General features: G+C 34.0%; 1 protein-coding gene and 1 non-coding gene across 4 annotated transcripts in view; both read left to right on the forward strand.

Moving 5' to 3' along the window:
• ACAP2 (ArfGAP with coiled-coil, ankyrin repeat and PH domains 2) overlaps window positions 1-24529 on the forward strand; it is a 156576-nt gene that overhangs the window by 97104 nt on the left and 34943 nt on the right. For all 3 annotated transcript variants that reach the window (XM_058556086.1, XM_058556084.1, XM_058556085.1), the window contains exons 6-10: window positions 1545-1728; window positions 4973-5017; window positions 8869-8964; window positions 15306-15380; window positions 20364-20476. In XM_058556086.1, coding sequence (XP_058412069.1) covers window positions 1545-1728; window positions 4973-5017; window positions 8869-8964; window positions 15306-15380; window positions 20364-20476 — 513 coding nt within the window. The remainder of the gene's footprint in view (window positions 1-1544; window positions 1729-4972; window positions 5018-8868; window positions 8965-15305; window positions 15381-20363; window positions 20477-24529) is intronic.
• Window positions 16162-16327, forward strand: LOC131415101 (U1 spliceosomal RNA). Its single transcript, XR_009222331.1, has one exon. It is a non-coding gene; the product is annotated as a U1 spliceosomal RNA (small nuclear RNA).

The following is a 24529-nucleotide window of genomic DNA, read 5'->3' on the forward strand; positions in this document are numbered from 1 at the left end:
CACACCTGGGAGTTGGTATCTTTTGAGAGAAATTATGGACCATGAATTACTGAAAATATTAGAGTTTTTGTTTGCTTTGTGAAATGTATTTTGCATTTCTTCCTGAATTACTCAGACTTCATGCTTTTCAGTGAATCATTTATAGTGTGAAATATGTGTTTAGGGTACATAACTAGAATTGTTATAGATTACAAAAAATTTTTTAATGTGAATAATCTAATGACCTTTTAAAATCAAAGAAAATCACAAAAGTGGTTGAAATACTATCAGTTATTATAGTTGAAGCTAAGTTTTTCATTGTCTCAATATGGTATTTTCTTTGAAGAGAGGAAAATGTAATACATGAGAATCAGGAATGAAAGTTCTTGCTTCTTGCTACATATGAGCCTTTTGTGTCACATTCATCACATTTTTTAGGTGAAATAAAATGAAACTAGAAATAAAAATATCTGAACTTTCCAGGTAGGAAAGTTTTTCTTTTCCACATAAATAATTCAGCTTTTCTCTTTTATTCTTGACTGAGAATATATAAAATTACAGATAACATTGACTATGATACAGTATTCAGGATAAATTATAGATGTTATAAGCTATAAATAGTGGCAGATCTCATGAATATAATGCACTGCCATTTTAGTAGGTTAGAAATTGTTGTCCTGGAGGTGATGTCTTGCAGATTCTTTATAAATTTCATCATAATACACTAACATTCAAAATGTCCTTATAGAATGTATACATGAAAATTTATGGCTTCTTAAAAGAATTTAAAATCTTTCTTAGGTATACTTTATTATTATTTTTAAAAAAATTATTTGTCTTGAAGTTATTTTGTTTAGTTCCCTGATAGAAAAAGTAAAAGCAAAGGGATGGTACCTGCTTACCTAAGATCATTAATGAATCAAGGGTTTCAGATTTTCACACTATTGAAATGGATACTATTACCCTTTACTGGTGCATAGTTCTTTTGGAAAGCATTACGTGTTTGTGTTTTAAGAATCTATTCATACCCTTTGGCCCAGTAGTTCCCTTCAACAAGAAATTAATGTTGTTTCTTAAAGTGTGGTCTGTGGACCACCCATAGCAGTAAAATTAAGGGTATATCTTAAGAAATCCTCAGATTCTAAGACTTATTCCAAAGACTAATGAATTGTAATCTCTGGGAGAGCAGCCTTGGAATTTGCATTTTTAACAAGTTCCCTATGGTGATGCTTATGTATGCTGCTGTTTAAAAAATCATTTGGTTAAATAAAGGCGCATGTCCCTGGATTTGTCTTTAGAAAAAAATAAACTTTGCTTTTTATGTTCTGTAATGTTAATTTGATAATTTATTTTCACCTCAACTTTTATAGATTTAAGTAAAGAATTGCTAGCTGACTACGTCAGAAATAATATGGAATTGAAAAACAATATATATTTTAGTTGGAAGAGCTATTGAGTGTCATTGCACGGTGAATCAAATAAATTGAGGATCATAAGATTTAAATTCTAAAGGTTATTTTGCTAAAGTTTTTGATCAATAAAGTTTCGTTGCTTTTATTTTTTAGAGATCTTAGAAAATTCAAAGATGCCAAGAAGCAATTTGAAAAAGTCAGCGAAGAAAAAGAAAATGCATTAGTAAAAAATGCTCAAGTACAAAGAAACAAACAGCATGAAGTTGAAGAAGCCACAAACATTTTGACAGCAACAAGAAAATGTTTTCGACACATAGCCCTGGACTACGTACTTCAGGTATATTTATTATATATTTTCAAAAAATGCTTACTAAACATGTCATTACTTTTGAGTGATTGCACTGAAAAGAATAAATAATGAATTTATTATTAAACTCAATAAATAAAAATAAACTTTGAGTTTAAAATTAAACCATGATCTTTTGTCAAAAATTTTCACTTGTCTGTATATCTTTCTGTATATGTACATACGTGTGTGTGGATGCATATACCTTTGGTTCTGATTTTTTCCCTTTTTCATTTAACATTATACTTTCCCCAATTTTTAAATGTGGTAAAAAGCATTTTTAATTGCTGTATTTTATTCTATGGAGTTACTGTGTGAATTTAATTAATGTCCAATTATCAGACGTTTATAGTGTTGCCAGTTTTTACTGGCAATAGTGAAAATGTAATTTTAAATAATTGTAAATGATAATAACATGTTTGTATACAAATCCTTTGGCACATTTCTGATTATTTTTTTAGAGTGGATTCTTAGAGGTACTGAGGCTCAACATATTACCACATGGAAAATATTTGTAGAAATAGTGTTTTCATATTTGCATTAGGTGCTGCTTTTTAAAACTGGAGGTCAGTATTTGGTAAGTTGCTTGGTGATCTTCTGGTCCAATGTATAATTGAAATCAGTTTGAATATGGTAGGTCTCTAAAGGAATTGGAGAGACATGAAAAATGAAGGCATATATTATACATTATATCACATGTACATTATGTGTTCCTATGTATCGTGGAGTTTAAAGCTTAGAAGATTTTTAAAGCTTAGGGAATTATCTTGTCTAAATCTCCTTTTACAAAACATCAGTGGAGTCCCCAGAGATTGTTGACTTTATGACAATCACAGAGTATTTCTAAAAAAAATACATAAGTAACCATACATTAAATTAGTGATTAAAAACTACCTAGGTAACTTTGCAAGACAATAGAAAATGACTTTACGATTTCTTTCTATTCAATCCCTGTTCAGTAAGTGGGAAGTTAAATTTTAAAAAAATGGAGTGCACTCATTTATTAATGAAAGGCTTCTAGAATGGAGTAGTCTGTATTTCCTGTCTCCTGTTCCCTACCTCACATTCATACCGCTTCCTGCTGTAGTATGAGTACTCAGTCTTCCTACCTCATTCCACTGAAACGGCTCATGTTAAGGTCTTTTTCATTAGATACATTTCAGTTGTTAACCAACTTGATTGTTATGTTTCACTGGAAAGATAGACCACACCTTCCTTCTTGAAACATACTTTTGTTTTGATTTATCTCAAACCACTTTTAGGTCATCTTAACTTTTTTCTTTTCAATTTCCACCTTGGGCTTCTGTCCTTTTCAATTTCCATCTTGGGCTTCTGTCCTTTGTCCACTTTTTCAGTCTCTTTTTCAGGGTTCCTTCTTTGGTCCTATTCTTTTCTGACTATGATTTCCCTGACAGTTCCATCATGCCCCTTGCTTAAATTACCATCATATGTAGATGGCAAAGTCTGTTTTTCACAGAGGTACCTCCTTCTTTTTGTGTCCAAAACAGAAATCTGTCTTCTTCCCAACTGGCTCCTTTTTGCCCTTACCTAACTAAATGGCATCACCTTCTTAATCATAGATGTTCAAAATTGGATTCTCCTCCTTCTCAGCTACTATATTTAACAACCAAAACTGCCTTGAAAAGTTCTATGTACGTCTTAAATCTGTACGTCTCACCCTTGCTGTAGCCTTAACACCAGTCCTTATTGTTTCTTGTCTGAAGTATTAAGGTATTCTCATAAAATTGGTCTTCCTTGCATTGCTTTTACCTTCCCCGTTACCAATTCATTCTCTATTCTGTGGTCAGAGTTACTCAGACTTCTCCAGGCAAAATGAATCATTCTTGCCTCTGCTTCCTCTGTGCTGCCATAATACTTAGAGCATTTGAAAGTTAATATTTTAGTTCTCAAAACTGAATAGGCCTTGAAACAGACATGCAGAAGAAACTAGTGCTTAGTTAAGCAAAGTTATTTGGATTTTCCTTGGTTTGTTTTTGTTTTCTGATTAGTGCTTTAAAATTATCTTATAAAGCAGCAGGCAGAATATTCAGTGGGAAGGACATATTTAAAAGGCAGATATTCTGTAATCTTTTGACAGTATTAGCAGAGAGTGAATGATTCTTGTATAAACATTTCATTAAGCTGATACATAAAAACAGACAAAAATAAAATGTTTGTTATGAATTTCTAGAGTGGGGAGAGGTACCATAAGAGGCAAATTTTATAATTCACTTATTTTTCAGTGAGTTTAGTCTAAGTAAAATATTTATTTAAGATCTATTAATTTATTTAACAAATATTTATTGAATGCTTACTGTGTACCTCTTTGGATATGGCAAGACCCTGATCTCATGAAGCTTACACTTTAGTTGGAGAAACGACATAAATAAAATATAAGGTAGTTATGAATACTATGAAGAAAATGAAGAGGGTTGATGTACTAGAGCGCGTAAGGGCCTACTTTAAACCTTTGTAAGGAGATGGTATTTAAGCTGGGACCTGATTGGGAAGAGAGAGCCTCATGCCCATCTGGGTGGGAAATCATGACGTGAAGACAGAACAACTAGCGTGAGGGCATTGAGGCGGGCGTAGTCTTGGGTTGTTGTTGGAGCACAGAAAGAGGGAAAGTAGGAGAAAACTAGGTTGCAGAGGCAGGCAGGAGCCACATCACAAGGGGCCTTGAGGGCTACCATAGGGAGTTGGAATGTTTTAAGCTAGATGTAACATGATCTTATTTATATTTTAAGATGAGCACTCTGCTTGCTGTGTGAAGCATGGATTGTAGGGAGTCAAGAGTGGAAACAGACTAGTTCATAGACTATTGCAACAGTCTGGACGAGATAAGATGGTGGTTGGTGGTAGTGGTAAACGTGGTGAGAATTTGCATTAGGTTATATGTTGAAGGGTCTTGATGAGCAATTAGATGATGAGGGTGGGGAAGAAATGGAATTCTAAGAAATTAAAATGTCTATCAAAGTGATAGTTTTATCACTACAGTTATTTAAACACAGTCGGTTTTACTTTGAGTTCAGAAATGGAAGAGAGATTCATTGTTGTGTTTGTCTTAACTGTTTTTGCAAAAAGTGGGTCAAAGGATGAAAAATTTGAACTTTGTTTCTCTTTACTTTTCTGGAAAAGTGTTAAACCGTTAGAATTAGCAACTTTTACAATATTGCATTATGGATTAGTTTTTAAAATAATGCGTGAATGATTAACCAAATGTATTTTCCCTCAGATTAATGTCCTTCAATCAAAAAGGAGATCAGAAATCCTAAAATCAGTAAGATATTTATCGAAATGATATTTTAAATATTTTAATATGAAACTAAACGTACATATTTAAGTGTTTAAAGCAACATGATGTATATATGTGTGAATAAAAATATAGATGTGTATATATATTTATTTCTTCCAGGTTCATAATTAATCTTCTTATTGTATTTCTTTTTTTTTTTCTTTTTTTGTGAGGAAGATCAGCCCTGAGCTAACATCCATGCCAATCCTCCTCTTTTTTTCTTGTTTTGCTGAGGAAGACCGGCCCTGAGCTAACATCCATTGCCAGTCCTCCTCCTTTTTTTTCCCTTTTTCTCCCCAAAGCCCCAGTAGATAGTTGTACATTATAGTTGCACATCCTTCTAGTTGTTGTATGTGGGATGCCGCCTCAGCATGGCCTGACAAGCAGTGGCTCGGTGCGCACCTGGGATCTGAACCGGGCCGCCAGTTGCGGAGCGTGTGCACTTAACCCCTAAGCCATGGGGCTGGCCCCCCTTATTATACTTCTTATGTGTCTCTTAACCACTTTTTTGTCTCCTTCATGTTACAGTTATTTATGTGTGTCTCATGTATTAATACACTGTGAGCTCCTTAAAGTAGACATTTAAATATTGGAGATTGAGGACATACATAAATAGTATCATTTAGAGAATTTTTCTCTTAGGGTTGTTGATGATGTATCAGCCTTTTGGTTTATTTTTTGGTGTGCAGTTAGAAAACAAATGGGATGAAATATGAGGATCACTTTTATTTCTTAAGCCTCTACACCCATGGTGACAGTGATTTTTTTGGCCAATTTTTTGTCTTAAAGCTAACAAGGAAGTGGGCAGGGGATGGCAGTGGTATGGCATTACATTCTTTCATATTTTGAGAACCTTAGAAATAATTTCTCCTCTCTGACTTTGTTCACTGAAGTTGTTATTTTTTTCTGAAAGAGTGTACTTAAATTGCTTTTGATCCTTGTTTCCACCTAGCTTTTTCCTAAATTCTATGTTTATGTTATTTCTTATCAGATAAGTACATTGTACTTCATGTTTACTCCCACCTCCTTTTCACGATTGAGAGTAATGTGTGTTAAATTGGAAAAGAAAATGTATGAAGAAAAAAATTAAAATGTTTATAAATCCTACTACCAAGGGAAAACCACTATTAATATCTTGGTGTATATTTTCATCTTTTTACTCTCTTTCTCTGTGTGTATATATGTATGTATGTAAACGTGAACATGCATATGTGCCTTTTAAAATTGCATTTAATTTTTTTAAACAAAATAGGAATCATTTCTACATGCTGTTTATAACTTTCTTTTTTCACTAATATACTCCAAAATCATCATATGTCATTAAATATTTTTTTATTGATGTCTTAATAGTTTATAACTGTGAAATTTTGGTTGTATATTTTTGTTTGTCGATCACCATATACATATCTCCCTTCACCCCTTGTGCCCACCCCCTACCCCTGTTGCCCCTGGTAACCACAATACGATTTTCTCTGTCCATGTGTTGGTTTATATTCCACCGTATGAGTGAGGTCATACGGTGTTTGTCTTTCTCTTTCTGGCTTATTTCACTTAACATAATACCCTCCAGGTCTATCCATGTTGTTGCAAATGAGACGATTTTGTCTTTTTTTATGTCATTAAATATTTTTTATTTAATGATGACTTTGGTGACCAGGTAGAACTCTACCATGTGAATATACTAGGGGTGGGCGAACTTTTTTGAAGGACCAGGTAGTAAATATGTTAGGTTTTGTGGGCCATATGGTCTGTGTTGAAACTACTCAACTATGCTGTTATTATGTGAAAGCCATAAACAATGTGTAAATGAATGGCTTGGCTGTGTTCCAATAAAACTTTTTTTATAGACATGGGAATTTGAATTTCATATAATTTTCATGTGTCATGAATTTCATGTGTTATTATTTTCTTTCAACCTTTTCAAAATGCAAAAGCCATTGTTAGCTCATAGGCCATCCAAAAACAGGTGGTGCACTGGATATAGTTTGCTAGTCGTAGGTTGCTGACCTTGAACATACCATAGGTTAACTTCACCTATTAATGGATTTTTAATTTCCTTGTTTTTGACATTAAAGCATAGCATTATAGTGATCATTCTAATGAAGGATATGATTGTTTCCTTAGGATAGATTAAGACAAGAGATTCATTAGTCATAGGGTTTAAGCAGTTATTAAGATTTTAAAAAAATATTGTCAAATTTAAAGGGTTACACAACATTTCCACTAATAGTGTGTGAGTGAACATTTTTCCACATTTTACTAACACTGGGTATTAGTTTCCCCCACTCTACCCACAATTTGATAGATAGAGAATATGATCTCATTGTTTAGTTTTGCATTTCTTTAATACAAATGAATTTGAACATTTTTTTCCATATTGTCCACTTGTGTTCCTTATTTATGTTCTTTGTCTCTTTTTCTGTTGGAGTATTCATCTTTTTCATACTGATTTGTAACCTCTTATGTATTAAAACTCTTAACCCTCTGTCATGTATTTTTTCCCAGTTGATAATTTATCTGTTTTTAAAATGTATATTACATCCTTTATTTTATGTCAGATTATGAGGAATTTACATTTTTATTATTATTATTATTTCTATTGCTTGAGGAAGATTGTCCCCAAGTTAACACCTGTGCCAGTCTTCCTCTATTTTGTATGTGGGATACTGCCACAGCATGGCTTGATGAGCGATGTGTAGGTCTGCGCCTGGGATCCGAACCCATGAACCCTGGGCTGCCGGCACGAACTTAACCACTATGCCACCAGGCTAGCCCTTCATTTATCTTTTAATATGATTATTATGTGTTTTGATCTGCAGGCATATTTTACATTTTTATATAGTCGTAGCTATTAATCTGCCCCCTTTTATATAATCCAGTGTTTTTTATTATATTGCAAAGTTTCACAACCTCCGTTATCTAATTCCAGAATAATCTTTTAGTGAGCTTTGTCTTTTTGTCTTTGTGTTTTATTGAATTGGTTTTTCTCTTCAAAATAAAAATTATTTTGAAGGATGCTTGAGTATTAAAATAGGACTTTGTGACCTATTTTAGGTTTCAAAGAATTAAAGAGATGCCTCTTCTTGCTAAAAATAGCATAGATGTTTGGAGGATTCTTTCAGTATTGTGATTGAATTATTTAATTCTTTTTCATGTAACAACTTAACTAATAAAAATAAGGGTGACTTTTCTCTCATGAACAGGTAAAATATAAGAAAACTTGGAAAAATTCTCAATCCGTTAGTGGCATTTTTGAGTTTTTGGCATGAATATAAAGAAACTTCCATGTTGGCAAAGTCTGCTGACTCATTTTATTTTGGTATCTTGAGGAAAAAATGAGCGTTCCCTTACTTTGAGTTGTTCTTAATGATCTAATAGGTTGTAAAGTGTTTGTGATTGTTTTATTTTGAGAGCTTCATATTTCCCCTTCTAATCTTTTAATGTCTTATTTGCAATTTAAGGTTTTGCCGATGAGTTTGGTTGAAAGGCACATAGATATTTTATAAAGTACCTAGCAAGATGGTGAAGCTATTGAAAATTTGATTCTTTGAATTATTACTATGTAAATTTTGATCATCTGGATATAATCTAAACAGCTAAAATTTAGGGCATTGTTAAAATTTTAAACCACTTGGAAATTTCTTTTAAATAAAATTTATTCTCATATTTGTGAATATTTCTGAAATAATTCTTTTAAGAAAAATGACAGTTTAATTTTAAATAGATTTGATATTTTGTGCTCTTGTGGAATAATTTTTAAACATTATCTAGGATCAGCATTTTAAAAAATGTCTTTGAGTTGATTTTAAAATGTGAATCTTTTTTTCTCTTATTAGATGTTATCCTTCATGTATGCCCATTTGGCCTTTTTTCATCAAGGATATGATCTGTTCAGTGAACTTGGACCCTACATGAAGGATCTTGGTGCACAGGTGATGTTGTACTGTACTTCTTGATTCTGTGTTATACACGGAAATCTGTGTTTTGTTTATTGAGACATAATTTACATATACTCGTTTCAGGTGTACAAAATAATGATTCGCTATATGTATATATTGGGAAATGCTTACCACAATAAGTCTAGTTAATATCCATCACCCCACTTAGTTACATATTTTTTTTTCTTGTGATGAGAACTTTTAAGATCTACTCTCTTAGCAACTTTCAAATATACAATACAATATTATTAACTGTAGTCACCATGCTGTACATTACATCCACAGGACTTACTTATTTTATAACTGAAAGTTTGTGCCCTTTGACCCCTTTCACCCATTTTGCCCATCCCCCACCCCCTGCCTCTGGTACCCTTCAGTCTGTTCTCTGTATCTATAAGTTTGGTTTTTTTTTGGATTCCACAGATCAGTGAGATATACAGTATTTGTTTTTCTCTGTCTCATTTATTTCACTTAGCATAATGCCCTCAAAGTGCATCCATGTTATTGCAAAAGGCAGGATTTTCTTCTTTTTATGGCTGTATAATATTCCATCATGTATATATACCACATTTTCTTTATCCATTCATCTGTTGATGGACGATTAGATTGTTTTCATGTTTTGGCTGTTGTAAATAATGCTGCAATGAACATGAGGATGCAGATATCTTTTGGAGTTGGTGTCTTTGTTTCTCTCAGATAAATACCCAGAAGTGGAATTGCTGGACTGTATGGTAGTTCTATTTTTGATTTTTTGAGGAACCTACTCTTTTCCATAGTGGCTGCACCAATTTACATTCCCACCAACAGTGCACAAGGGTTACCTTTTCTCCACATCCTTGCTAGCACTTGTTATCTCTTATCTTTTTGATGATAGCCATTTTAACAGGTATGAAGCGAGATATCTCATTGTAGTTTTAATTTACATATTCTTGATGATTTGTGACGACGAGCACCTTTTCATGTAGCTGTGTATTGGCCATCTGTATGTCTTTTGTGGAAAAATGTCTCTTCAGATCCTCTACCCATTTTTTTTTTTTAGATTTTTTTTTATTTTTTATTTATTTATTTTTTAATTGTTTTCCCCCAAAGCCCCAGTAAATAGTTGTATGTCATAGTTGCACAGCCTTCTAGTTGCTGTATGTGGGACGCGGCCTCAGCATGGCCAGAGAAGCGGTGCGTCGGTGCGCGCCCAGGATCCGAACCTGGGCCGCCAGCAGCGGAGCGCACGCACTTAACCGCTAAGCCACGGGGCCGGCCCCCTCTACCCATTTTTTAATCAGATTATTTGTTTTTTCACTATTGAGTTCTATGAGTTCTTTATATATTTCGGATGTTAACCCCTCATACTTGATTTGCAAATATTTTCATTCATTCAGTAGGTTATGTTTTCATTTTGTTGATAGTTTCCTTTGCTGTGCAGAAGCTCTTTAGTTTGATGTTGTCCCACTTGTTTATTTTTGCTTTTGTTGCCTTTGTTCTGATATCGGTATTTTTAAAGAAATTTAGCATATTGGGAAATTTAACATTTCATTTATTTAGTGAAGAAGTTTGATGCTACAGCAGATTTATAAATGGGTTAAATGTATAACCAAAAAGGAGATTAAATAAAAAATATGTTACAGATAGGATGTGAAGGTACTGAAAAGGAGAATTCAAAAACAAAGTGTCTGTTTTACCGTATACATAGCTGGATTTATTTTTTCATTTCTTACATTTGGATAAATTGAGTTACTGTCATAAGTGGTTTTTCATTTGAGTTATAACTCTTTCTATTTGCAAAAAAGTTTGTATTTTGCTCTTTTGAATAATAAAATTTTAGAAGCTTAAGATTATAGAACTCTTGGAAACATTTTCATTTTATACACACATACACAGGCATGAATTATACATATATAAGAATGTTATATAGGAATTTCATTATGTTCAAATTAATTTTGATATCTGATCAGAACTTTATATTAGATCTGTTCTAGAACATTTTTTAATTTGATTGATGAGCTTTCTGGATTAAATACTATCAATTTTTTGGTGATTTTCTTTCCCAAAATGGTTCAGGTTATGTTTTGAAGAGAGAGGATTAAGAATGAAAAATAGATTTAGGGAAATGGGAAAAAGGTAAGAGCTGAATGAGAATTGCGTTCATTAACCAAAAATAAATATGATACATACGTGTGTGTGTGTGTGTGTGTGTGTGTGTGTGTTGGAATGGTGTGGGAGAGGGATGGTGTGCAGGGCGTATGCCATGAATTACAGTGATACTGTTTGTTGCCTCTACAGAACTTAATCTATTGGAAGAAACTGACGAGTCACTAGACTATGCAGACTGTGCTGAGTGCCCTGTCTGGGTATATAAATTGAGATTAGGTTTGTTTGCATATGATAGAAGACCGAAAATAGTAGTAGCTTCATTTTTCTCCTGTGTAAGTCACAGGCCTGGTATGGTGGTTGCTTGATTTGCAGGGACCCAGGCTTATTATATCTTTTGATTCTACCTCATGGTTCAAAGTGGCTGATCAGTCTTTAGCCATCATACCCAAATTCCAGCCAATAGGAAGGAGGAAAGGGGCAAGAAAGTTGCATTCTCTCTCTTTAAGGATATTTCCTGGAAATTGTATATACCACGTCTGCTTACACCCCAGTGTCACACTAGCTGCAAGGAAAGCTGGGAAATAATAGAGTTAATGCCAATAGCCATGTGACGTACTAGAATTTGAGGGTTCTATTGTTAAGAAAGGAGGAGAGAATGGATACTGAGGGACAACTAGCTGTCTCTACCACATAGTGGAGGATCAAAGTGTTATAGGAACATATAGATAGGACATCTAACCCAGACTTGGGAGGAAGCAAGACCTTCCTATGCTCTAGGCACCCCCACATCCTATCAAACATTAGATTCCACCCTCATCTTTCATTAAGTATAATTTATTAAAAAAATGAGTTAGATTGTAATTGACTAGTTTAAATAATTGTATATGTTAGACATTTATTAAGTTTAGTTTTGCAGTTTTCCCCCTCCCACATCTTAAATAATTTTACAAGTCCTTGAAAAGCATCTGAGCCCCAGTGCCTATAGTGCCTTGTGGATAATATGGCCTGGTTGGAGGTGGCCAGTTAGGATATTCTTTCAGTAATTCAGTTATGAGATAACGGCATCTGCAATTAGGGTTGTAGCAGTTGGGATGGAGACAGATAGACTTGAGGGATATTTAAGATATAGCCAATTTGAGGGTGGAGGGACTTGATGAGTTCAGGTTTGTGTGTGTTGATTTTTGAGAATAGGACATGTAAGTGGATATATCTGGAGCTCAAGGGAAGAATATTGACAAAAGGAGTCAACAGCATTTAATTGCTATTTGCAGCCACTAGAGTGAGTGAATTGACCAAAGAACAGTTAATAGGTATCTCAAAATCCTGGAGCTATTTTAAAAAAATTTAAGTGCCAGAATACCATGCCTAAAGATTTTGATTTTGTAAGTTAAGGTCAAGGTATAGAGTAAAAAGAGAATCTGACTTGGGAAAGGGCCCTAAGAACGACAACTTTTAAGAGATGGCTAGGTAAGAGGAGCTCCCTGAAAACATGGATGAGAGAGGAGGTGGAAAACCTGGGAGACTGTGGTAGCACAGGCCAAGGAAAGAGTGTCTCAAAAACGAGGGGGTGGTTGTCAGTATAAGTACTGGAAAGAAGGTCAAGTAAACCTAGGACTGAGAACTACCTATTGGATTTAGCATCAAGAAGGTTATTTGTTACCTCTGTTAGAGTTGAGGTTCCGAGCGACAGAAGCTAAAATTACAGTGGGTAGATGAATATGAAATGAGCAAGTGGAGAACAGGGAAGAATTTTCAAGAAGTTGTGTTGTGAAGGAAAGAGAGAGAGAAGGTGATAGGTAGAGAGGAATATGGATTGGAGGAAGGTTTTATTGAAGGTAGTATGATTTGCACAAATTTAAAGGCAGATGGGAATGGGAGAAGTTGAAAAGCAGAAAGAGAAGTGATGGTACTTGAGGTGGTGGGAGTGGAAGGGATTCAGAGCACAGGTAGAGGATTGGAGGCACCTGACTATTTACAGGAGCCTGTTAAACACATAACTGAGAAACAGGGGACACTTCTGCTGTGCTCCAAACTCCCTCTTCCTGATACAGTCCCCAGCCTCTAGGAGATAGGACTGCCAGTCTTCACATCTCCCCAACTCATACCTCCCCCAACCCTCCACCATGTTGAATGATATTTTTTCTTTATGCTTCTGCCCCAACAGAGAGAGGGGAGTTTCCCCCTTTCTGCTGCAATAGCAGTGGGGTGGGATGCGGCAGAGGAATTGACTACCAGTTTGACTGGCAGAAAACCATCATTTGCATTGCAGTGCTGGTGTGGAAGGTACATGCACTCAGGTTTATAAATATTAGTTTGAATCTTGGGTGCTGCCTTTTACTGAACTTCAGTCTGAATGAATGAATAGTGTTTATATGCCATTCAATTAAAGGCTATAAAACCATGGTATAATGGTTATTCCACTCATTCAGTATAAGAAACTATTGAGGACAAACATTTTTCTAGTGCAGCATGTACCAGCATTACCCATTAAATCTGTCACCAAGATATGTATGTATTAGATCCTAAAGTGGAGTAGTGTAGTTGCCATCAAAATCACATATTTTATAATAGTGATACTGGTTCTGTTTCAGTATTTTCTTTTGTTTTTTATTACTCTTCAGTGATATTAAGATTCTGTGGCTAGAATTATTCTCCCATAGAAAAAAACATCCTTTGTGATAGTGAATAAGGGGTCAAATAGTTGTTGTTGTTGTTTTGAGGAAGATTGGCCCTGAGCTAACACCTGTTGTCAATCTTCCTGTTTTTATTTTTTCTCCCCCAAGCCCCAGTACATAGTTGTATATACTAGTTGTAGGTCCTTCTCGTTCTTCTATATGGGACGCCGCCTCAGCGTGGCTTGATGAGCGGTGAGTAGGTGTGAACCCCGGGCCACCGAATTGGAAGGTGCAACTTGAAGCACTATGCCACTGGCCCCTCAAATAGTTTTTTAAGAAGGCTTTTTCAATTTAGTTTTTAAAGGATATCAATTCAAACATGGGGACATTTAATACTTTATCTTCCTCTATATTCCTGTTGATATTTACATTTGCATTTATTCCTTTATCACACATTTATCAGTTAGAGGTGATGGGGCTTCAAAGACGAAACGACATACATCACTGTCTAGAAGAGTAGACCCATATAATGGAATATTTTATAATTCAACTGTTTGTTATTTCAGCAAAGAGGAGTTCAAGAAGCCAGTGCATTTTTCATAATGTTGGAAATCAGATACTTCTCTTCTGATGGACAATCATCTTTTCTGATGGAAAAGAACAAGAAAGAAATGGGATTTTATGGTTTCATAAATTTTTTGAGGTTTTAAAAAAGAACATTAAAAATTGGTGATTTTATACCCTGGTTTTATGAATGATTATTCTATTATTATTATTTTTAGCTTTCTCTTTTATCTGGTGAATTATATTTTCTACATTTTAGATTTGATTATAACATTAGGAAGCCAACTTGAAAACGTGAAGCATCTTGAGTGATTGGAAGTGTCTGTTTCGTTGAACTTGTGAGAGCTGGCCTGTGCTAGCTTAGCTGCTACTTTTTGCCGTTTGGGAAAAAAAATCACCAATGTATATTCTTTCTATCTTTGATTGTGACTACCAGAATTGCTGAGTGGGTCAACAGGAAACTTAAGCTAGTCATTTTCCTTATTCAAGGAATGAACATGGCACTCTTGTGCCCTTGACAAGGCCTCCTGTCACATTTGCTTGGCACCATGACTGCTCTTAGAAACGTTTTCCCTGGAGGAGTTATAGACATTCTCAAAGAAGATTTGATACCAGAAAAAAAAAAGAACTTCCACTTTATTTATTTATTTAAATATTTATTTATGTATTTAGTGTGTGTGTGTGTGCACACGTGCGCATGGAAGATCAGCCCTGAGCTAACATCCATGCCAATCCTCCTCTTTTTGCTGGGGGAAGACTGGCCCTGAGCTAACATCCGTGCCGATCTTCCTCCACTTTATATGGGACGCCGCCACAGCATGGCCTGACAAGCGGTGTGTCGGTGCGTGCCCGGGATCTGAACCCGGGCCACCAGCAGTGGAGCGCGCGCACTTAACCACTTGGCCACGGGGCCGGCCCCAGAACTTCCACTTTAAAGTTGTAGCCAAAATGCCTTTTTAAGTAAACTTAAATTGACTCACTTATGGGGAATATGATTTAAAAAAATAATCATACCTTTTTTAAAAAGAATTTTAAATCTGTATAATTTTCTTTTTTTCCCTTTTATAGTTGGATCGACTGGTTGTGGATGCAGCAAAGGAGAAAAGAGAGATGGAGCAAAAACATTCCACCATTCAGCAAAAGGTACTGGAGGGGAAAAGTTAAAGGAGATTAATTCCCGTTTTACGCAACTGTTTGATTATTGGTTTCAGCAAGATACCATTGTGTTGGAACAAATCCTTTGAGTTGCTTTAATAATTAAATTGTTCAGATAAATTCCTCCTTTTTTTGTGAAAAGTAAGATATTTTCAGATGTTCAGGCGTGCATTTTATTATTCTTTTACATCAAAATATTTGAAAGCCATGCTCTTGAACCAGTTTATAAAAACACCAATCTCTTAGGGCCTTAACTAATTTAAAAAGTGGCCCTTAGTTGGTGTTTAAAACACTATTCATAGTTTCAGTTAGGATAATCCACCAACCCCTGTAAAAGTGTGTGTGTGAGAGAGATAGAGGAAGAGAGGGAGGGAGGGAGAAGGGATGAGTGGGTGGAAGGGCATAGGGAAGGGGGTGGTGGAGCATCAATGTGTGTGTTTGCTATTATGGACTTTCTAGTTGCAGTCACTCCAAGGCTGCACTCCTCCTCTCTCATGTGATGCTGAAATTGCACTTGCATTTCTTGTTAATTTGCCTAAGCCTAGCTAAACTCATATTTGAAAAATGTATTTTTAAAAATGAAAATTTAAATATGAAACCAGTCTTTATTTTTGCATGCTAAAAGCTTTGAATATGACATACCTGAAACTCAGCCTAATAGTATTTTATCCTATATCGTCAGTGATATCTTTTGTGAGGTAATCTGAAAATAGGAGGAGAGAATTGGAGGTTGAATGTAATAATACAAGTATGTGACAAGATGTCTTCTATACTTACCTGGCAGGGGAGACACCATGGTCATGAAGGTGGTTTTCCCAGGGCGAGGCTTATCCATTGCACTCTGGATGTGCTGCCCTGCGATTTCCCCAAATGTGGGAAACTTGACTGCATAATTTGTGGAAGAGGTGGACTGCGTTTGTTTGTACTTTCCCCTACAAAGAAAAAAAAAATGCCTTCTAGCATTGCTTTAAGAAATCTGTTGCTTGGTATTGAGCAGTCAAATCAACTTTTGTTGTGGTTTATTTAGAATTTAAAATACTAGTAAACTAGATCTGACATAGAAGATGTCAGTGGAAAAAAATGAAAGTAAGTAATAAAAGTAAGGAAAATTTTATTGGTTATAAGTTATTAATAGTCAAAGAGAAACATTATTTAAAAAGGGAAATATTTGCTGCCAGACCATCTTTAAATTAGTTACTTCTAGTTATAGTCAGGTAAGACTAACTTCGTGTTTTGTTTTGTTTAAAATCAGAATCACTTTTGGTTGAGTAACTTGTTTTAATGACATTACCATGGAAAGATTGTTAAAACTTGGGACCAATCATTTCTAATAAAAATGAGAGTTCGTGATACTTGTAGAAATATGTGACTGTTTGCTTAAACTGAATTATTTAATGAGTATTATGTGTCTTTTAATATCGTTCCCTATTGTATACATAGCTCAATGTTCTACTGAATATCTAGAAGTAGTAGATTATTAAATCTAAGATTAATTTATTTGATTTTAAATAATAGTCATTTACTGTTTTCCTTTAAAGAAAGTGATGCTATTTTTGCTCATTATGAATACTTACCTTTTTTCTGCCCTTAAATGCTGACACAAGGCTGCATTACAGGTAAAAAAAAAACAAAGACAAAGATCGAGTCACTAAAAATTAAGGGAACGTGTGTCTAGTATAATTATTTAGATTTTTCAAGAATTGAAATTGATCTGTTGAAGAAACATTGGTGCTTTATGCACATTCATGTACATGCCTTTTGGATGTGTGCGCACCTTCCTGATGGATTTATACCCAGGAGTAAAACTGCTGTTATCAGAGGGTGTATATATGTTCAGTGGTAGTAGATAATTTAAAATTTTTTTTCAAAATATTGTCCCATTCCTGGCAGGCAGCACTGTGTGAGAATTCCCATTGCTCCTTGCCACTTCATTGTATGATGAGGGTTTTTAATTTTTGCCAGTTTTGGTGAGTAGATATTGACATCTCGATGTGGTTTTAATTTGTACTTTAGTCACTAATGAGCTCTGTCACCTTCCCCTTTGTCTGTTGGTCATTTGAATATCCTGTTTGTAAATGTCTGTTAGTCTTTCTCCCATTTTTCCAACAGGTTCCCTACCTGTTGATGTGATTCTTCATAATTCTAGATATAAGTCCCTTTTTGGGGTTTGTGTATTTTTAATTTTCACATAGTTTTTTTAATATGTCTTTTATGTTTGGTACTTAGTGTGTCTTGTTTGATAAATCCATCCCAAACCAAGATCATGTATATCTCCTGTATAATCTTCTAACTGTTTATGGATTTGCCTTTTGTGTTTACATCTTCAATCCATCTATAATTGGGTTTTTATGTGTGCTCTGAGGTGGAGATCCAGTTTCCTTTTGTTTTTCCATTGGTAGCCAGCTGATACAGATCAGTTATTGAAAAGTTTGTTCTTCCCCTGCTACTCTGTTATATCCTCTGTTATGCATCACATTTCCATATATGTGAGGTCTGTTTCAGTCTCTCTGTTCCGTTTCATTGGTCTTTTTGTCTTAACTGTGCCAATACTATGCTGTCTTTATTATTTTAGCTTTAAAGTATATCTTCATATCTGGCAAAGGAAAGCCTCCTTTCTACCTTCTCTTCTTCAAAAGTGAATTGCCTAAATTTTGCATTTCCATATAAATTTCAGGAGCAGCTTTTCAGGTTGCATAAAAATAGCTTTTGGGGTTTTGATTGGGATGGCGTTGGATCTATGAATCATTTGGGGAAGAATTGATATCTTTATTTTATATTTTCTAATCCATGAGCTTGAAATATTTCTCCATTTAAGTTTTTTTTAAAGTGCTTCGTAAAGTTTGATAATTTCTGTGTACATTTGTTTTTAGATTTATTCCTAGACACTTGTTAGTATAAAAGTTTTCTTTTAAAATTTTCTTTTCTCACTGTTTACTTTTGTATATATTAGAGTAAAATTGATTTTTCTGTATTGATTTTGTAACCAGTAATCTTGTTAATCTCTTTTTAATACTAATTTATCTCTGGATTCTTTTGGATGTTCTGTGTATAAAGTCATATGGTCTGCAAATAATGATAGTTCGTTTCTTCCTTTCCAATCCTTTCCTTTCTTTTTTGTTTGTTATCTTGCTGGCTGGGCTCTCCAACATAATCTTGAATCAAAGTGGTAATAATGGTCCTTCTTGTCTTGCTTGCAATTTCAAAAGAGAAAGTTTCTGTTAGATTCCCTTCATTGGCCAACTTTGGTCTTGCCTTCTATTCCCTGGGCCCCACACCAAAGCTTCAGGTTCTCCTGATGAGGCAAATGTCCTTATCTCTTTGGCTTCCAGTTTTCACTTAATCTTTTGCCTTTGAGTATTCCATCCTAATTTGTCCACTCGTCAATGTATTTAATACTATATATTTTATCCAACATTATTAGTTGCTTTCATTATGAAATCATATAGTCCGTTACATTTTAAGTACTATAAAATATTAATTGATTTTAGTAGTAGTTAAATTGAAGACAGTTTATCTCAAGAAATATAGTTGAAAATTAGAAAAATACTTAAAATGCACTGCACTTTCAAGGAAGTTTTATGTTTTAAGTAGCATCTGGGTTATTAAAAAACTGTTACAAATGAAACCTTTAGAATCTTGCTAAACTCAATTATATCTGTTGCTGACTTAATCCTGTCAAACAAAATTAAATGTTATAGCTTCAAATAACTTTTAAATAAGAAAATTAAGTTTTCCTGATTTTTCCAAAGAAAAAGTAGGAAGAAATGTAACAATTCATTTACAGATTCTGTTTCATTTGATTATTTTGGATTATCATGTCCTTTTATGGTTAAATTTTGGGACACCAGGAGAGTTTTGAATTCTGAATTGAGTCTATTTCCTTTTCCCATATTTGTAGACTCTTAGATTTGGAAAGCCCTTAGGTGTTTCTTACTCTGCCTCCCCTCCAGTTCAGGACTGCCCCCCACCCCCCGCCCCTGCCACACAAAACACACACACACACACACACACACACACAGCCTCTGCCAAAATCTTTCTCAAGACAGAAAGTTTACTACTCTCTAGTAGGATAGCATTCTAATTTTGATCATTGGTCCAGAAGTAATTTTGAAAGTTCTGAGGCTGATTTTTAGAGTTTTAAAATTGAGGATATTAGCAATCTTGCAGTTTTGTTCAAATTACTTTGGAAGTTCATCAGGAAATATTTTAAATACAGGATTTCTCATTTCAAAACTTCATGAATTCTTGGAGGAAAATTGAAAGTTTGAATTGTATTCAAGTGAAAACTAGAATGGTTAGAATGATGAAAGACTATGAGTTATTCCATAGTCCTCAAAAAAAAAACTTAGCTCAGCATGCCCACTTCAAATTGTGATTCTTTTCCTTTGCAAAACTAAATTTTATTTAGGAAGAAAATGCCTTTATCCTATTTCTGAACTCCCAAATGGTGGAGTTACTATTCCTATCAGATTAAAAAACTACCATAATAGGATTATACTTAGAAAATAGTGGTAGATATAAATAATCCCAATTAAATATATTCATATTCCTTTTGTTTTGTTAGCACACGTCACCATAAAATCTTGGGATAAAATGAAAACATTTTGAACATAACACCATGTATAATATTTAGCTCTTCCCTTTGTCTATTTGTATACATATTATTTTGTGCTTTTAATCACAGTGTATATACAATTTATATTCTGCTTTCTCTTTGAGTATATATAGTTGTCTGTATTTTTATATCATCATAGTAATTGCATAATAGTCCACTGAATTGAAACATGTTAATATGGTGAAGCATTCGTCTATTATTGAACATTTATTTCTCCCCCATCTTATGAATATTGTTGATGTAACTATCTTAATACAAAGCTTTTCTACTATTTGAGCTGTTTCTTTAGGGTAAATTTGTTGTCTAGGGAACTTAGTCAAATCATATGAACTTTTTTAATGTGTTGTTTTGTCTAGGATTTCTCCAGTGATGATTCTAAGTTAGAATATAATGTAGATGCTGCAAATGGCATTGTTATGGAAGGATATCTGTTCAAACGAGCCAGCAATGCCTTCAAAACTTGGAACAGGTAATATATTTCAAATACTAGTCTTGATCTTTCCATATTCACAATTTTATGACTTTTCCTATGATTTGGCAACTCTTTCTTTCATAATTCTCTAAATTCACGGACCATAGTAACTTTCCATTGAAGATAAAATGCCTTCTAGGAAAGGAGACCCTAAGACGCAAGTGAAAAATGACAGCACCAGTTCTAAATTCTAAAATTTAAGCAAAGTTTAAACCAAGAATCAAGGAGAACTCTTATAATGCTTGGTCTATAGTGACTAGACTATTTACTTATTATAATAAGTAAATTTGAATGTGAGTTACCTCTCATATTTGTTATGAAATAGATCTGATTACAAATTATATGTTGAACATAATGGATGAATACAAGTGAGCTTTTTTCCCCTCTTGAGTTCCTCCCTTATATCATGTTTATGTACATTTTTACTTAGTGTTTGCTTCTAAGATTATGAATCTTGAGACTAAGTGATCCTGATCTTTTGATCTTTGCAGTAACTTTAACCAGGAGTTTTATGGGATTGGGATTGTTTTTGTGTATAAAGTGTGTATGGCAGCTAGTGCTCCTTTATTCTAAACTTGATGGCTACCAAAACTTTGAATTTTTTTGCTAGACTGATTTTTATGAAATAATAATCCAGTAAATGTCTGTTAAATGAATGAATGTATAAAATATTTTATTGTATTTTCCCATGTATTAACATAATAAAGTGAAATAATTTCAAACATTAAGGCATAAAAAAAAAGATTCGGTTGTCTCAGGATCATCCTTCTGAATAGCAGTGATTAGTCTTTTATTCAAAGATGCCTCTCTTTTTGCAACAAAAAAAAACCAATTTTGTAATAATTGAGAGTAGTATTGGGTTCTGGTTAATTGATTTACTTTTGTATTATCGGTTGAATGTATATATTTTATTTGCTCCTTGAACAGGATATGAATTCACTTAATGATAGAGAAGATTATTTTCTTTTTTAAAAAACTAGACATTAGCAAAATAAATACAATTTTCTTGGTAAGTTTAATTTAGTATACATTTTTGTTAATTTAAATGGAAATAATTATGTTTGAATATTCAGTATATCAAAATGGATTCCTAGTGTGCTTACTTTGACTTTTCGGTGACGAGGCTGTATAGAAAAAAGATTTACTGATATTTTCAAATATTAGTGATTTATTGGCATTTTATATTGCCTGATATTTAAATGCTACATGGCATGTTTTATTTGAAATAATTTTTCTTTATCTGAGAATGAATATAAACTGCAAAGAATAATGGTTATATTTGATATTAAGCCTCTTTGAGTTATGTAGATCTTGTTTTTTTTTTTTTGTGAGGAAGATCAGCCATGTGCTAACATCTGCCAATCCTCCTCTTTTTTTGCTGAGGAAGACTGGCCCTGGGCTAACATCCGTGCCCATCTTCTTCCACTTTATATGGGACGCCGCCACAGCATGGCTTCCCAAGTGGTGCGTCAGTGCGCGCCCAGGATCCGAACCGCAGCAGAGCATGCGCACTTAACTGCTAGCGCCACCGGGCCGCCTCGAGTTATGTAGATCTTTTAAAACAATATGTGAATATCAAAGGACCAACTAAGATGGTCTGGTTAGAAATAATGTTTGTAACTATTGTAAAATGAAAGTAAAAAATTAAAATTCCATTTTCTAAGCTGTAAAAATTAAGACAATCATCTTTTAAGCTTTTCCTAGCAAATTTCCATAGCCAGAGTAGGAAATTAAAATAAAAAATAGTGTGATGGTCAAATTTTTATAATAAAGATTTCTCAACCAATGCAGTTTCGTGAGGTGATGTTAGAATTGAATTTTAACCTTCAGATTTCAAACAACCTACTTAAAGTTTAACACAGTGAAAACACAATAAATCCATAGAAACTATACCATTATGTTAAGAAGAAGTGAAATGAACTTCCATGGACTATTCCAGTAAGAAATGATCTCAGACTTCAAAATGAAGCACAGTAAATGTTAGTGGAAAATTACGTTGTATTTAGGGCAATAGAAGAAAATTAATTCTGATTCAAGCATGGACCTTTTCAGTTTTTATTATTTGTTTCACGAATTCTATTAATTGGCATAGATATTAAGATGTAATAACTATTAAGATATTAAGATGTAGGGAATAACTATTACATTCTCAATTGTAGACAGGTTAGCTACCACTTGCAGAGTGAAAAAGATAGTATCTTTGGAAATGGGGCTGCTTTTTAAAGGAGATGCCATCTATATGTGTGGGATGACAGTTACTGATTAGAATCATAGATTGTAGTTCAACACCCTAATTTTTAGTAAAGAAATGGTAGTGCAGAGAGATGGTCACTCGTTCAAGGTCACATAGCTGGTTTGTGACAAGCTTGAGGGTCAAAATCTGGCACTTTTTCTTTGACTTGATATGGAAATTCCAAACAATCTGTCTTTCTATAAAACAAAATACAACTTTATTTAAAAAAAACAGCTTAAAAACCCCTTCCTAGTTCATTTGCATTATTAGGAAAAAATTATACATGGCAAATTAATTTCATTTTCACATGCCTTTAAAGCACATATTGATGAAAACACTAGTAAAAAGCAGACTTGTAGGAATATAGCATATAAGCGTTATATAAAACTCTTCACAAACAAGTCAAAACCTTGTAACAAAAGTCTTAAATACTTTCTAGGTTATGTCAGTAACTATAAAAGGGAGAAGAAAGAGTAATCTATTAAATGTTACTTAGAATTTTCTTCTGCTTTTGAATTTTAAAAATTTGGAATGTATCTGAATTTCTTATATGAAGCTTATCGAAAGTCTAATGTCAGGAAATACAAATAATTTCCCTTTTTCTATTTATGACTTTAGAGTCTGACCTATTTCTCTAGTTCTCTGTCCAGCTTGATTTAATATATCCTACCAGCCTCTGAATACAAGACTGTGTATTTGTGATATTTGTGCCTTAAATTTAAAAACCCAGGAATCCAGCTATTCAAACATAAAGATTTTTCTGCTCACTAAGTTTTTTTTTTTATTGTTTGTGCATTAGTTTTAGGGATCTTTTTTTTTTTTTTTTTTTTTTTTTTTTTTTGTGAGGAGATCAGCCCTGAGCTAACATCTGCCAATCCTCCTCTTTTTTTGCTGAGGAAGACGGCCCTGGGCTAACATCGGTGCCTATCTTCCTCCACTTTATATGGGACGCCGCCACAGCATGGCTTACCAAGCAGTGCATCGGTGCGCGCCCGGGATCCGAACCAGCGAACCCCGGGCCGCCGCAGCGGAGCGCGCGCACTTAACCGCTTGCGCCACCGGGCCGGCCCCGGGATCATTTTTTTTTTGTAGTCACCATAAGGTACCAATCATATAATGACAAATTTTCCATTTTCTATAGTTTTATGAAATAGTAACATATAATATTTTCAAAATCAACTTTTTAAAAAGACCTCCTTCCTGAGGGAAATGTGAATTTAACTAGGAATTCCCGACAGTTTTAAAACCTGACCTTGTGCTTCATAAGTCTAGGTATATCTTGAAAGTATCATTCTGTAATTTAACTGAAGAGATCATATTTTGTATGAGGTGATTGAAACAGCGTAAAGAGTGAAACGTTTTATATCTTATGTGAATTATTTAAGTTGTTTCTGCTTGGTTTCAAATCTCTAGTTTTGTGGTGTCTCTTAAGATTCTTATGTGTCTATAATATATATTTTTCTGAAGATGTGTGAGATCTACAAAGTAACCTTTCTGTATCAGGCCATTTTCTCAGTGCGGCAGCTTCACTACAGGCTCAAATCAGTGCTAGATGGATTATTATTACCTGTATTTCTCTTTTGCTTTTCATGATAAATTCAGAAAAGATGAATGGACAAGGAAAACAGTTAAATATTAATATACTTTACTTAGTAATAAGCTGGTAAAACTAGTAAAGAAGCTGAATAATTACGTGCTATGCTCAGTATTCGTTGAACTAAAAAATATAGCTAAAAGCATAAAATGTATTATACAGTTTCTTAAAGCAAAGTATTCTATATGCTGCTAGTAAAGATATAAATTTTTATTTTTATTGT

This window comes from Diceros bicornis, chromosome 15 (genome assembly GCF_020826845.1).
Source record: "Diceros bicornis minor isolate mBicDic1 chromosome 15, mDicBic1.mat.cur, whole genome shotgun sequence".
NCBI lineage: Eukaryota > Metazoa > Chordata > Mammalia > Perissodactyla > Rhinocerotidae > Diceros > Diceros bicornis.